The sequence below is a fragment of the Hibiscus syriacus genome, unplaced genomic scaffold, assembly GCF_006381635.1.
Source record: "Hibiscus syriacus cultivar Baekdansim isolate YM2019G1 unplaced genomic scaffold, ASM638163v2 tig00110458_pilon, whole genome shotgun sequence".
Classification (NCBI taxonomy): Eukaryota; Viridiplantae; Streptophyta; class Magnoliopsida; order Malvales; family Malvaceae; genus Hibiscus; species Hibiscus syriacus.
The window spans coordinates 1,634,820-1,647,238 of NW_024062745.1; the positions used below are offsets into that span (position 1 = coordinate 1,634,820).

Below are 12,419 nucleotides of genomic sequence, written 5' to 3' on the forward strand. Positions count from 1 at the left end.
CTTAATTTAATATCCTTCAATTTTCTCAAAATTTATATTCGATTTGATTTACTGAATTTTATCGGACTTTAACACTTTCTAGCTTTTAACATAAATTCCGGATCAAAAATCTGATTCCCACCAAAACGTCATTTGGGGGGGGTAAACTATTCATTTATGGGTCAAAACACCTGAATTTTTCAAATTGCAATTTTGGTCTCTAAACTTTTGAAAATTACCCTTTTAGTCCCTAAACTTTTCTAAACTTTATATTTTGGCCACTAAACTTTTAAATTTACATTTTGGTCACTAACCAAAATTCTGGGGTGTTACAATTCTTCCCCCTTAAGAAAAATCGTCCTCGAATTTTCAATTGGCACCTAATGTTAAAAGATAAGGATACTGTTTTTTTTTTCAACTTTTGATTTCTCTAACAAACTTTAATAAGTATTGATTCCTTCATAAATCAAATTCTGACTGAAACTTAATATCCTCTGGTGTGATAACATGAGAAGGATATGATCGATACTTTAAGAATCACTGATCACCACTTTAATAGAATATCTCTTTTCTCTTTAAATCCGAATAAGACTTTTATTGATAGATAATTATCTTGAGATTATCTTAAATAATCTTTACCTATTACAAAGTCTATTGTAACTCGTTTCTATTCCCACTAAGTGATGGAAATCAGTTACAATAACCCAGAAGGCACTTGATGCTCTATTTTAACATATTTCCATATCAAGCATTTAGAAACCAACTCAGTAATAGCTCCTTTCATACCTGCCACTTATATAGACTCTTTCCTCGATAATATAAGCATCCATCAGACTTAACTTTTAGGACTTTGGTTTCAACTTTTTTCCATTCGTTCTATCTTTGTCAAGCACAACAATTTTCATATTTTCTTTGAAAATCCTTTTACTCGATCTAGCAGCATAGGTTTTAACTTTAATTCTACAATCAAAGCACCATCTTTCTTTCAAGATAAATCACGTGTTCAAAACTCTTAAAGCAAAAATGTCTTTCGATTTTATCGTATCAACCACCACATTAGCCTTTCATGGTGGTAGTCAATAAGCTCATCATCATTCTTTTAAGGAATTTAATCATTTTCCTTTATTTTCAGTCCTTTGAGTTAACTCATTCTCTTGACTTTTGAGATCTGTATAGATACAACGTCACTCAACATATAGATAGTGGCGTTATATCAATGAAGTAAACCCAACTATTGCTAACTCGAGAACATGAGTCAAATAATTTCTTTCATGATTCTTTAGTTGCTTTGAAGCATAAGCCTAAATTTTCCTCTTGCATGAGCACGCATCCCAAACCATTATGGGACACATCACTATAAATCACATAATCTTTTCTAGATTCTGATTTCATGACCCTGGAGCTTATGTCAGTATTATTTTTTAACATCTTAAAAATTTCTTGTCAATTATCAGTCCAAATGAATGACACGTCTTTCATCAATAGCTTGGTCAGAGGGAAAACAATCATAAAAAAGTTCTTTATGAACCTTCGATAGTAACCAGCAAATCCCAAGAAACTTCAAATTTCGGAAACACTCCTTGGAATTTATCATCCGACTATTACTTGTACTTTCTTGGGGTCTATTCTTATCCCCTCAGCTGAGATCACATGACTAAGGAATACAACCTTAGACAACCATCATTTACACTTTGTCAACTTAGCATACCACTTTTCTTTCAAAGTGTTGGAAGAGCTATACAAAGATATGCATCATGTTCTTAATTGGTCTTACAATAGATCAAAATATCACCAATGAACACCACCACCAATTAATCCAAGTATAACTGAAATACTCAATTTATCAAATCCATAAATTTCACAAGAACATTCGTTAAACCAAACAAAACTGCCTCAACTCGTAGTGTCCATATTGAATTCTGAAAATTGTCTTAGGAAGATCTTCTTCCTTATCTTTTATCTAATATTATTCAGATTGATGATTAGTCTTGGGAAGCTCTAATACACCTTTTTAACTGATCAAAAGATCATAAATCCTTGAAAGAGGATACTTGTTATTCTCTATTACCTTATTTAACCGACAATAATCCATGCATAATTAAATAGGCCCATATTTCTTTTTCACAATAACATTAATGCATCCCAGATGACACGCTTAGTCTTGTAAATACTGGATCTTAACAATTCAAATAAATATGCCTTTTAAGCCTCTATGCTCAATTGGAGCCAATCAATACGAGGTAATAGAAATCAACGTAGTATCTGGTAGCACCGTTTTTCTTTTCAACATCTTATCCCATAAATAATCCAGGTTACTTTTACAGATACACATTTGGATACTCTCAAACAATTGGAATATTTTTCAACTTAACTATGAAAGTTTGAGTATTCACCGCATTTACTAAGGAGTTTGACAACCTTATAGTAATAACTTTGTGGCAGTTACTGCTAAAATCACATTAGAAACATATTTACTCTCTTTCCCTACCACTAATATCTCAAAACCTTTCGAATTCTTTAAGATCAATCGCTTTAAGCAATAATTCATTTTGACATGGTAGGGGTAATCAATCCATTCTGAACATTACTTTCGAAAGGTAATTCTATCAAGTCCATTAAAACTTAACACTTTGAATCCTTATCAGTCAGTTACTGTCTACAAATATGACTCACCCTCGCACTATGGCCTAAAGGGTTAGTCGCACACATGTCACTTAGGATCGATTCTATTAGAATGTTCCACTCTTTAATCAATATTGTACTTATGCATGAATGAAGGTTTCCTTAAACTCACATTGGCACTTTCTACTGTGCCGATACATCATCATATTAGACTAAACAGGAGAATTGTAGTTAGTGATTTACTATCACTATTAGTTTATTCTTCAACCTCCTGCTCGGTCACATACTTCAAACCATCGATTACACACATCTTATACATACACTACATTTATTCATCTTTATAAATAAGGAGTGACATAAATCGAACCTTACAATCATCAAATCAGTAACAATGACATCCTAAACAAAAATCTCATTGACCCATTGTATGCTTTTTTTTAATATTTTTTAAATGTACAAATTGTAATGTTAAAATCCGTGATTCCAACTTTCAAATTAAAAATTAATTATATTTTAGTATATTTAAACTCACAAATTTCTCAATATTTGTTAATAAAAATAAATTAATTTCGTCGCTTATTAACAATTCACCCCTTGTAATATGAACGAAAAAACCAAAGTTTATGAAAAAGTAATCGTTGATGGATGTTTCTCTATGAGAAATAATTAATTATGAAGAAGAAGAAGAATGGATGTTAATTGTAGAATGTTTTTAATCTTTTTATCAATCTTAACGAGAGGTACTTATACTGGCCTTAGCTAATAACGTCAAATATAATGTCTATTCGTAGGTCACTAAGATAGATAGTGATAGTCAAATCTTAAATTTTACACTTACAAATCACATGGATATGTTAAAAATCATGTCTAAAAATCTAATGTATCCGAAGGTATCATATCTTTTTGGAGGTTCTAATAATCAGAGAAATATGTATAGGATTTTCAATTAATGAAGAACTAATAGTTTTTGAAAATTATCTTTTGAAGGAGTAATAATATTATAATAATAACAGTGTCAATTGAATCAGCAAATCCATCCTAAATAGTAATTATTTTAAAAATTATAATTTGCTTAAAATCAAAGAACAAAGCTTCAACGTGAAGCATAAGTGTAAAAATGGACAGCATCTTTTCGACTGCAAGTTTAGAAAACACGTTTATCTAACTTATAGGGTTAGACTTTAAACTTCAAAGCATGATTTACCAAAAAAGGAAAAATAATTTAAATAAAAACATTAATAATTATTAAATGGAAAAAAGAAAAAAAAACTTTAGACAAATTTATAGCGCAGGAGCAAAATTCAAAGCTCGTACCCTCCGAGCTTCACCGCACTATTTTATGATAAGAGCAAATCCAAAGCCAATACACGTATCGTGAGATTAAAGCATAAAGGATTTCACCCTCTGATTAAGCAGATCCAAAGTCATCGAACTCTACGTATAAATATTAGCTCAAGCAATCAAATACCTAATCTGTTTGTTTTGATGAGAAAATTTTAAAAACCAAAAAAAAAAGAGAGTGAATATGATCTATTTCGCAAAGCTTAAATCAGATCAGATGATTTATACCATGAAAGGGTTTCTGGATTTTCTTTCCCCCCCCCCCCATAGTTTTTTGGAATCTTTAGTTGGTTTCATGGATTGAAAAGTTGATTGGATTTCTGTGTTTTGGTTTGTTTGTTTGTTTGTTTGTTTCAGGCTGATCAGAGAAGAAGCATGGAAGTAACTTGAGTGACAAGACAAATGTAAATGAAGAATACAAGGAAGCTTTTAGAACAAAATCCTATCTCGAGATGTTGAGTCAAGTTCATGGCTTTGATAGTCTACCTTCAACGTCTTTGATTCCGAATCATCGTATGAACTTGTCCGAATTCTTGCTTAAACCGAGGCAAGAAACATTGGACAGGATAAAGAGTTTGAATGTTCATCACTTTCTTCTAGATTATTTCGAAGCCGGCTCGGAAGCTTGTAGCTTATGCGAATTACTCCTTAAAAGCATCGACCAGACGCGAGTTTATTATCAGAGGATTAGAAAGGTGATCAAGTTGAGCAAGAGGATTCAAGATTTTTCAGATGAACAGTGTGGCGTTATACTCAAGGAGCAAACTGGATTTGCATTGCTTAAAAATCCATTGTCGATCGTTACACAGAAGCAGTTCCGGAAGATCAATTAGAATAACTTCAATTTGTTCCGAAAACTAACGTGGAAATCGGAAAAGATAAGACAGAAAGCAAAACTCAAAAGGATCTCCAAACAGTTTTGGGGTCTTTGTTTAGTAATTTCTCACACAGCGCTTGTGATTGCATTGCTGATACTTGCATTCCACGGCATGTTGGGAATTATAGCAGCACCAGGGCTTGCCGCCTGGTTTGTTTGTTGCATTTGGAAGAAGAAGAAGAAAACCGGGTTATCATCTCATCAGCAAGGGCTAAACACGAGTTTGCTCAAAAGATTCGGTGAGCAACTTAATATATCAGCATAAGCTATTTATATTTTGATCAGCGATTTCGATACCAGAAGTAGATTGGTATGGAGACTGCATGTTGAGATCAAGCACCATAAAGCCGTTACTAATATGTGCATAAGAAATGGGAAGATTGAGGTACTGAAAGAGAATTCCGAATGCACGATTCAAGCTTCTTGGAACAATTGAAGGAGCTTGAAGAACATGCTAAGTTTTCACACTATCAACAGATCGAGAGACTGAATGTCATAGAAGAAATAGTTGATTCACAGCCATAGTTAAGACATTGATCATGGCATAGTTATGTCCCTTGAAGATTAAAAGTTTGACTGCAATAGAACTTGGGCATTAACAGTTCTTTTGCATTTTGTCTTTGTACATGAAAACGTTCATTAATCATTTGATCAAGGAGTTGAAAATGACCAACTTTTTATCATTAGTGAGATGGGAAAGTAAAACAGAGAAATGGAGCTGTGTTACATAGTTCAGCCAACCAAATCTAGTACAGTAGAAATAATAGAGTTTGTCGCGCTGGGGGCATGTCAGAAAAACTGTCAATGAAGGGATTCCTTCAGCTTGAATTATTTTAATGAAGTATAGAGCCAGCTTCTCTCCATTTTCTAGAGGTTATATTCAGCAAAGTGCTCTCAGTTCCTTGAATTCTTCAAGGCTCAACAAGGAAGCCTTAACCTTAAGCCAGTCCGCTGGCTTTGGCATTACAATTGCTATGTATCCTTCTTTATCTGGCTGCATTCAACAACAACGATAAATCCGAATTCTTTAACGACTGCATAAACTTTGCCACATTTATACGATAAATTGTCAAATTAAAAGAATCCCAAATTAACTCAGCACAGCATGTAATTGACAAAATTATGCCCACACATTAAAATTAGTATCTTTTTTAAATGTATGTCTTTGAATTGTAAGGAAGAACATGGGTAGCTTCAGATGACAGATTCTAACACTCACAAACTTTGCCACATTTATACGATAAATTGTCAAATTAAAAGAATCCCAAATTAACTCAGCACAGCATGTAATTGACAAAATTATGCCACACATTAAAATACTAGTCATCTTTTATCCTAATGTATGTCTTTTGAATTGTAAGGAAGAACATGGGTAGCTTCAGATGACAGATGTGCCATAATCACAACTCACAAGAATTCAATTTCAACCACGAAATTCTAGTGTTGCGAACATATATGAATTGAGAAACCAGTAAAGAAGAGTGGCAGAGTTACACTCACCGACGAATTAAGCAGCTCTGGTTGTTTGATTAATCTTTCATTCACTTCCAAAAGAGATCCCTTAACACAACACCTGCCCGGAACTGCTATTCATTTGAATACGAAAATCAAGGGGAAACGAGGGAAGGGAGAGATGCTGCACGAAAATAATCATACCCACCTTACAATATACGAATCATCACGGGTGCAGACCTTGCACAAAACTGTATTGTACTCGAAGTGTTGAACATTCTACAAGAGAAGCATATTTAACTACGAGTAGACATTGTCAAAGCTAATACACCAATTCCATGAAAGAAATTAATCTCTTTGATCTCCAAATAACAAGATATAATGTATGTTTGCTCTCACAATTTAAAAGAATTACCAATATAGAACATCACATTGATAAAACTCTTTAAACCCCCAAAGTGGAATTTCAATTGTAAAACAACAATCAAACACTTTTCTAATCAGTTACAGAAATAAACAAGGAGATACCTTCTCTCTTTCCAGTGACTTTCATACCACTTCGATCGGATTTGCCAACATTGAAATCAACGGATGTGATCCCACCTTTTTCCTTAAATGCCAAGTGAGTTGAAGCCAAGCCAAATAACACACAATCTACAAATTAAAATTTAATTTGATTCCCTGGCTTCAGAACACAGTAAAATATAAACTAATTTGATTAGAGGACTCAGAACACCTAAATATAAACTAATGATTATACAGTGACATCTTCACTTCAACCAATACAAAGAAAATCATGAATTAGGTAATTAACAAATCCATTTCACACAAAACCTGTATTATACATAAGGAAATCATCTAACTTCAAAGTGCTTAAGTCCCAGGGGTTCATTAACAAAACCCATGAAAATTAGATAATTGGGGAAAATGGGGGGAAACCTGGAGCATAGTAAGAGGCAAAGTTGGATTCAACGGCAGAAGGTGGGGTGAGAGGAAGTTGGGTTATGTCAGGGACTAGAAGCTTGTGTAACTCTTCATCTTCATATTCTGCATTTTCTCTTCCTACTGATTGCTGCTGCTGCTGTTCTTCGACTTGTTTGTGCTGCTGTTGTTCTTCGCTTGTTTGTGCTGCTGCTGTTCTTCGCTTGTTTGTGCTGCTGCTGTTCTTCGCTTGTTTGTGCTGCTGCCGTAAGTTGTTCCCAACGACTGTTTCTTCAGGTTTAAGTAGTTGATCCACCATGATATCCGACATTGATTGAATTAAACGTGGGGAGAGAGCCAGGGTTTCCACTTTTTTCTCAGTTTTGAATATCCTTTTGCTCCATGAGGCCATCTCCAGCGCATAGTTGGAGTGGCGAAAATCTTCATGATCCTATGCTTCAACCCATCGCTATTTTATAGCTGCATTGTGGTGACAGTTGTAATATATATGCTATAACTGACATTATAACTGCGTTATATATTTTTTTTAATTTTTCTGATTGTTGGCTCTTTTTTTCAAGTGCATGTTTGAATCCGTAGGAAAATTGTTCTATTTTTTTTGTTGTAATTTTTTTGATTTTTTGTTTTTGTTATTATATATAGAGATGAATTAATATTTATCTTTAGTATAGAGATGTTGTATAATAGAGATAAAAGCCGGAAATGACCTCATTGATAACCGATCCCTTCTATTATACCAGATTACAGAGTGGAATTCTCGGTTGGACCCTAAATAGCCCCAAAAGTGGATTCCTTTTTGAATTTTCGACCAAAGTTATCTTATTAAATAAGATAAATTATCTATTCAGTAGTTCTGTTTTAATGAAAAAATCATTTTTTATAAAACGTTACTTTTTATTTGATGGAATGAGATATTTTATTTAATTTAACAAAAACAATGATATAATATCAATTTTAATCCTTCAAGCTTTCACATTTTTGTCCTTCATCCCCCAGTTTGGCAACATTATTTATGTTTGTTTTCAACTACAGTATTAGTCGAAAAGCCAATTGAAGTATATTTTTGTAGTGAGCTTAATGTCTAAGCTTGTACATCTGACAGTGTTGGAGTGATAAGCAAGTTGTTAACTAAATTTAACAAAAAGAAACAAAATTTATACGAACTCAACTAGAATGGATCTGTGACCTACATGAAAGTTGATGTTAAGTCTTATTCCCCTATTTATATCGCAAAACTATTCTTCTTGTCTTCTTCAGGTCTAAAGGTAAATAGAATAGATGCACACTACTTTCCTTGTGGAGTAGGAAAAGAGGAAAACAGCAAGCGAAACAGCAAAACCCTTAACGACATAATAATTGTGTTTGCGGGGGGGGGGGGGGGGTCTGTTTACAATTGTTCAAAACATATAATAAGCTAAGGCCACAGAATAAACCCAAAAAAGACCTGCCCTCCTATAGTGTGGAGCGGCTGCTGCACTAGTAGAAACCCGAGATGCAACTATTCTAAGTCTACTCATGAACATCGACATCAACACCACATGAACTCGAACACATGCTAAACTGCTAGCAATTAACAACGAAGAAAAAATTGACCAAACCTAATTCTACAGAAGTGATAAAGAACGACCAAAAAAATTCGTAAACATGACAGAATATGAATCCGACACCATCATTTCCATATCATTCAAGGACTGCCACAAACTACCTCATGCAGTTGGATGCATCGTCCCATTAGATCGAAACCCACGGTCCCTTCCACGATATCCCCTTCCACGGCCACGACCTTCAAAGAGCAAATCAAGGACCATCAGAAACTATGTTATTTACCTATTCACTGCATTCCTTCTTAAAGCTATTGGCATAATGTCTGTTTATTGTACTTTGAAAAACGATAGAAAATTTCAGACCATGAACATGTAAATAATTGCATCTCCATGTTAACTTCTTTTTAATGCCACATCCTTTATTGTACGTGCACTTTGATTCTTCGTGTTCAAAATAGTTAAATTACATTATGTTAAGAGGTGCAGGAGGAGGATATTAGTGGTGATGATAGACATGCATATCATAGTTCATGCGGAAAAACTGTTAAAACATGTTAAAATTTTATTATAACGGAAAAATAAGAGAGAAAACTCACCACGACCACCTTGGGGAGGGGCTTCATAGTTGTAGCCATCATCTTGCTGCCTGTCGGACTGGGGTCCATTGTATCCTCCACGCCCACGGCCATCATCTTGCAGCCTGTCGAACTGGGGTCCATTGTATCCTCCACGCCCACGGCCATCATCTTGCTGCCTGTCAAACCGGGGTCCATTGTATCCTCCACGCCCACGACCATCATCTTGCTGCCTGTTGAACTGAGGTCCATTGTATCCTCCACGCCCACGGCCATCATCTTGCTGCCTGTCAAACTGGGGTCCATTGTATCCTCCACGCCCACGGCCTCGGTAGCCACGTCCTCTTCCTCGACCTCTACCCCTAGCATAGCCACGAGAGTGGTCCCAGCCTCCATCCTCATACTCAGCAGAGACAAAACCATTCCCTGAAGAAGAATACAACTAAAAATTTGCTTAAAATATTTCTCACATGATATTCAATCACATCCAGAGCCATGGAAAACCATGCCCCTAACATAACAACAAAAAAGAACATCTATCAGGGTGCATCCCAATACTCAAAATTGGCATTACCTCTACCCCTTTGCCTTCCTCTACCACCACGGCCTCTAGCACGGCCATTAGGAGAGCCCTCTGCCAAAAAAAAATGCATATAAAAAACAAACACAGGCATTCGGCATCACCAAAAAGAGATGGCAGTGTAGATATGAAATGCATCCCCACCTCCTTCATGATCGATTTCTGTGGATGCCTTCACCTGATCGGCAGGTAATGGAGGTTGGTACCTGGATAAAAAGGAGATCACGAGTCACTCATGTCAAATAAAACATCAAGCCACCATAATCAGAGCATAAAACCTTCCATATGTTAATATTCTCTAAGCTCCCAACATTCATAGAAATGTAATTTAACTAGCACCAACACATCAAAGGTAAAACCAACTTGCTTCATATTAACAAAAAGAACCCAATCAACCTTCATTTAATATTTCAAGCAAACAAGTATAACGAGGAACAATGTACTTACGTCAGTAAAGAGCAACATGTACAGGAACTTACCCAACAGAGGATGTATCCAATTCCTTCTTCGAAAGGGTTATAGTGATCATCGACACATGCCTTGTGGTCTCCAATCTGTGGTAATCAAACAAAGGTTATTAAAATTCTGTAAAGAAACATATTAAAGGCATAAAAATAACAATAAGAAATTATAATGTCCTTACGGAAGGAGTCCTTCCTCCAGAGGCTCCCACATATCTGTTATATCCATGGATCCAATGGATGTAATCTGATGTAGACCAACAATTCTTCTCTGCATTACAAGTACATGGATCACTTTATTAACCACCCTAAGAAACAACCAATCAATACAACTATCCACATAGATTATAAATAGTAGCACCTTAATTAACTCCACAATAGTCACAGTCTTGTTAATGGCTCTTCCCATTGCTTTAAAAACTACTTGATTCGATCCCTTTTCCTATCAAAAGTGTTATTTCACAAAATAATCAAAACACCCAAATTTAGAAAAGATCTAAACATGCAGAAATTAAACACCCAGAAAGGAAGGGGGGGCAAACCTGGAGCAGATTCATGGCATAAGTGATATAACTACGCATCCTGCCTTGACTGGTGATACGAATCTCATTCTCGTCAATGGGTGCCTCTGCTTTCGGCTTCTCCACTCTCTGATAACGATCCATCTTTTTTTCCAACCGCCAAAAATATATATATAAATCAATATTTCAAAAGCAGCTCAAAATCAAACGTGGAACTTTCAGATTAGATCTGGAAAATTACCTGAAAAGATTTTGTTAAGGGGGGGAATAAGCTGAACCAAGAGAGAGCCCTCTTCTACGGCTTGTTTTTTTCTTTTTACGCCCTAAAGCCGCTATCTCCAGATGTTTCTTCTTACTTTATATCCTTCTAAAACTGCCCTAACCGAATCCTTTTATCCGGTTCACCCGATTCTATTCTCTTCTTCCCCTTAAACCGTGACACTTTTAACGAGATCACACCGTTGTTTAAGCGATTAGTGTGACCGAATAAAAAGACAAGGTTCTAATTGTGCATATAGTCCCTGTATTATGTATTTATTATTTTCCTTTCTTGAAAGTTTAAAGCTATCGTATTATTTATTGTATGAAATAGGAAAATATCTGTTAATTTTAGGAAAGCCGATGATTCAGAAAATTTTAAAGTACGATCATGTCATATTCAAAAAACATTGACTAAGAAAAACAATTTATTTATCGAATTATTATCTAAGTAATATTTATTCATGATTAATTTTTAAATTAATACTCTTTGAATAAAGACAGATCACGTTAGGTGCAATTTTGAAAAATTTTCTAATGGAAAAGGTCTATATTTATGTGGTAAGAAATCTACATGTCATATCTCAAATGGAGTCTTAGGTGTAGACTTAATTAGCACATCGTTCATAATGTTGCAAATTGTTTGTAGTGCACATCTCCAAAGGGATGGTGGTAATTATAAATAACTTTACATTAATCGAATAATGTTTAAAAGGGTTTGATTTTTCTCCTTGTTACATCATTTTTATTGTATCGCAACCGTTTTTCGAGTGGGTTCGGAATTGAAAATAGGTGTCTACATGTAAAAGTCTTGTGCAATCAATTGGGGATAGGATTTTATTCTCGATGAGATTTCTTAGGAACTCATCATATAAATATTTATCACCTCGAGTTGAATAAAGTGTTTTATAAATAAACCTAATTATTTACCCTCTTTCATGTGAAATTCTTAAAATTTGTCAAAAGTTGAACCCTTTTGGAATGATAGATGCATATTCATAGATGGAATAATTATATGTGAGAATTATGTAGGGTAAACTATGGAAATGATCACTTTCGTTTGAGTTTTATAAACTTTTCCTCACTAAATTCAAAAAATGTAAGGTTTGGTCACTTTCGTTTTGTTTTGATTAAGATTTCGTCACTGAAGATTAACGACCGTTAAACCTTTAACGGTTTGCTGGCGTGGCATAATAAATATATAAAATTAAAATTATATCATTTCCACGTAGATAATAGGAGGATTAAGTTTTGGTCAATTTTATTT

The 12,419-nt window shown here is 34.7% G+C and overlaps 1 protein-coding gene and 2 pseudogenes across 1 annotated transcript; 1 reads left to right on the forward strand and 2 right to left on the reverse strand.

The window, feature by feature from the left end:
- Positions 1-3,718: 3,718 nt before the first annotated feature.
- LOC120126465 lies at positions 3,719-5,344 on the forward strand (annotated as a pseudogene).
- Positions 5,345-5,629: 285 nt separating this feature from the next.
- On the reverse strand, positions 5,630-7,523 carry LOC120126405 (annotated as a pseudogene).
- Positions 7,524-8,919: 1,396 nt separating this feature from the next.
- On the reverse strand, positions 8,920-11,246 carry LOC120126466 (glycine-rich cell wall structural protein 2-like). The gene is made up of 9 exons (XM_039144653.1): positions 11,136-11,246; positions 10,916-11,038; positions 10,735-10,815; positions 10,556-10,644; positions 10,392-10,466; positions 10,057-10,118; positions 9,907-9,966; positions 9,354-9,758; positions 8,920-8,996 (listed from the first exon to the last, which is right to left on the reverse strand). The coding sequence occupies exons 2-9, from the start codon at positions 11,036-11,038 to the stop codon at positions 8,920-8,922; spliced, it is 972 nt and encodes a 323-aa protein (XP_039000584.1). The 5' UTR covers positions 11,136-11,246.
- Between the last annotated feature and the right edge of the window lie 1,173 nt (positions 11,247-12,419).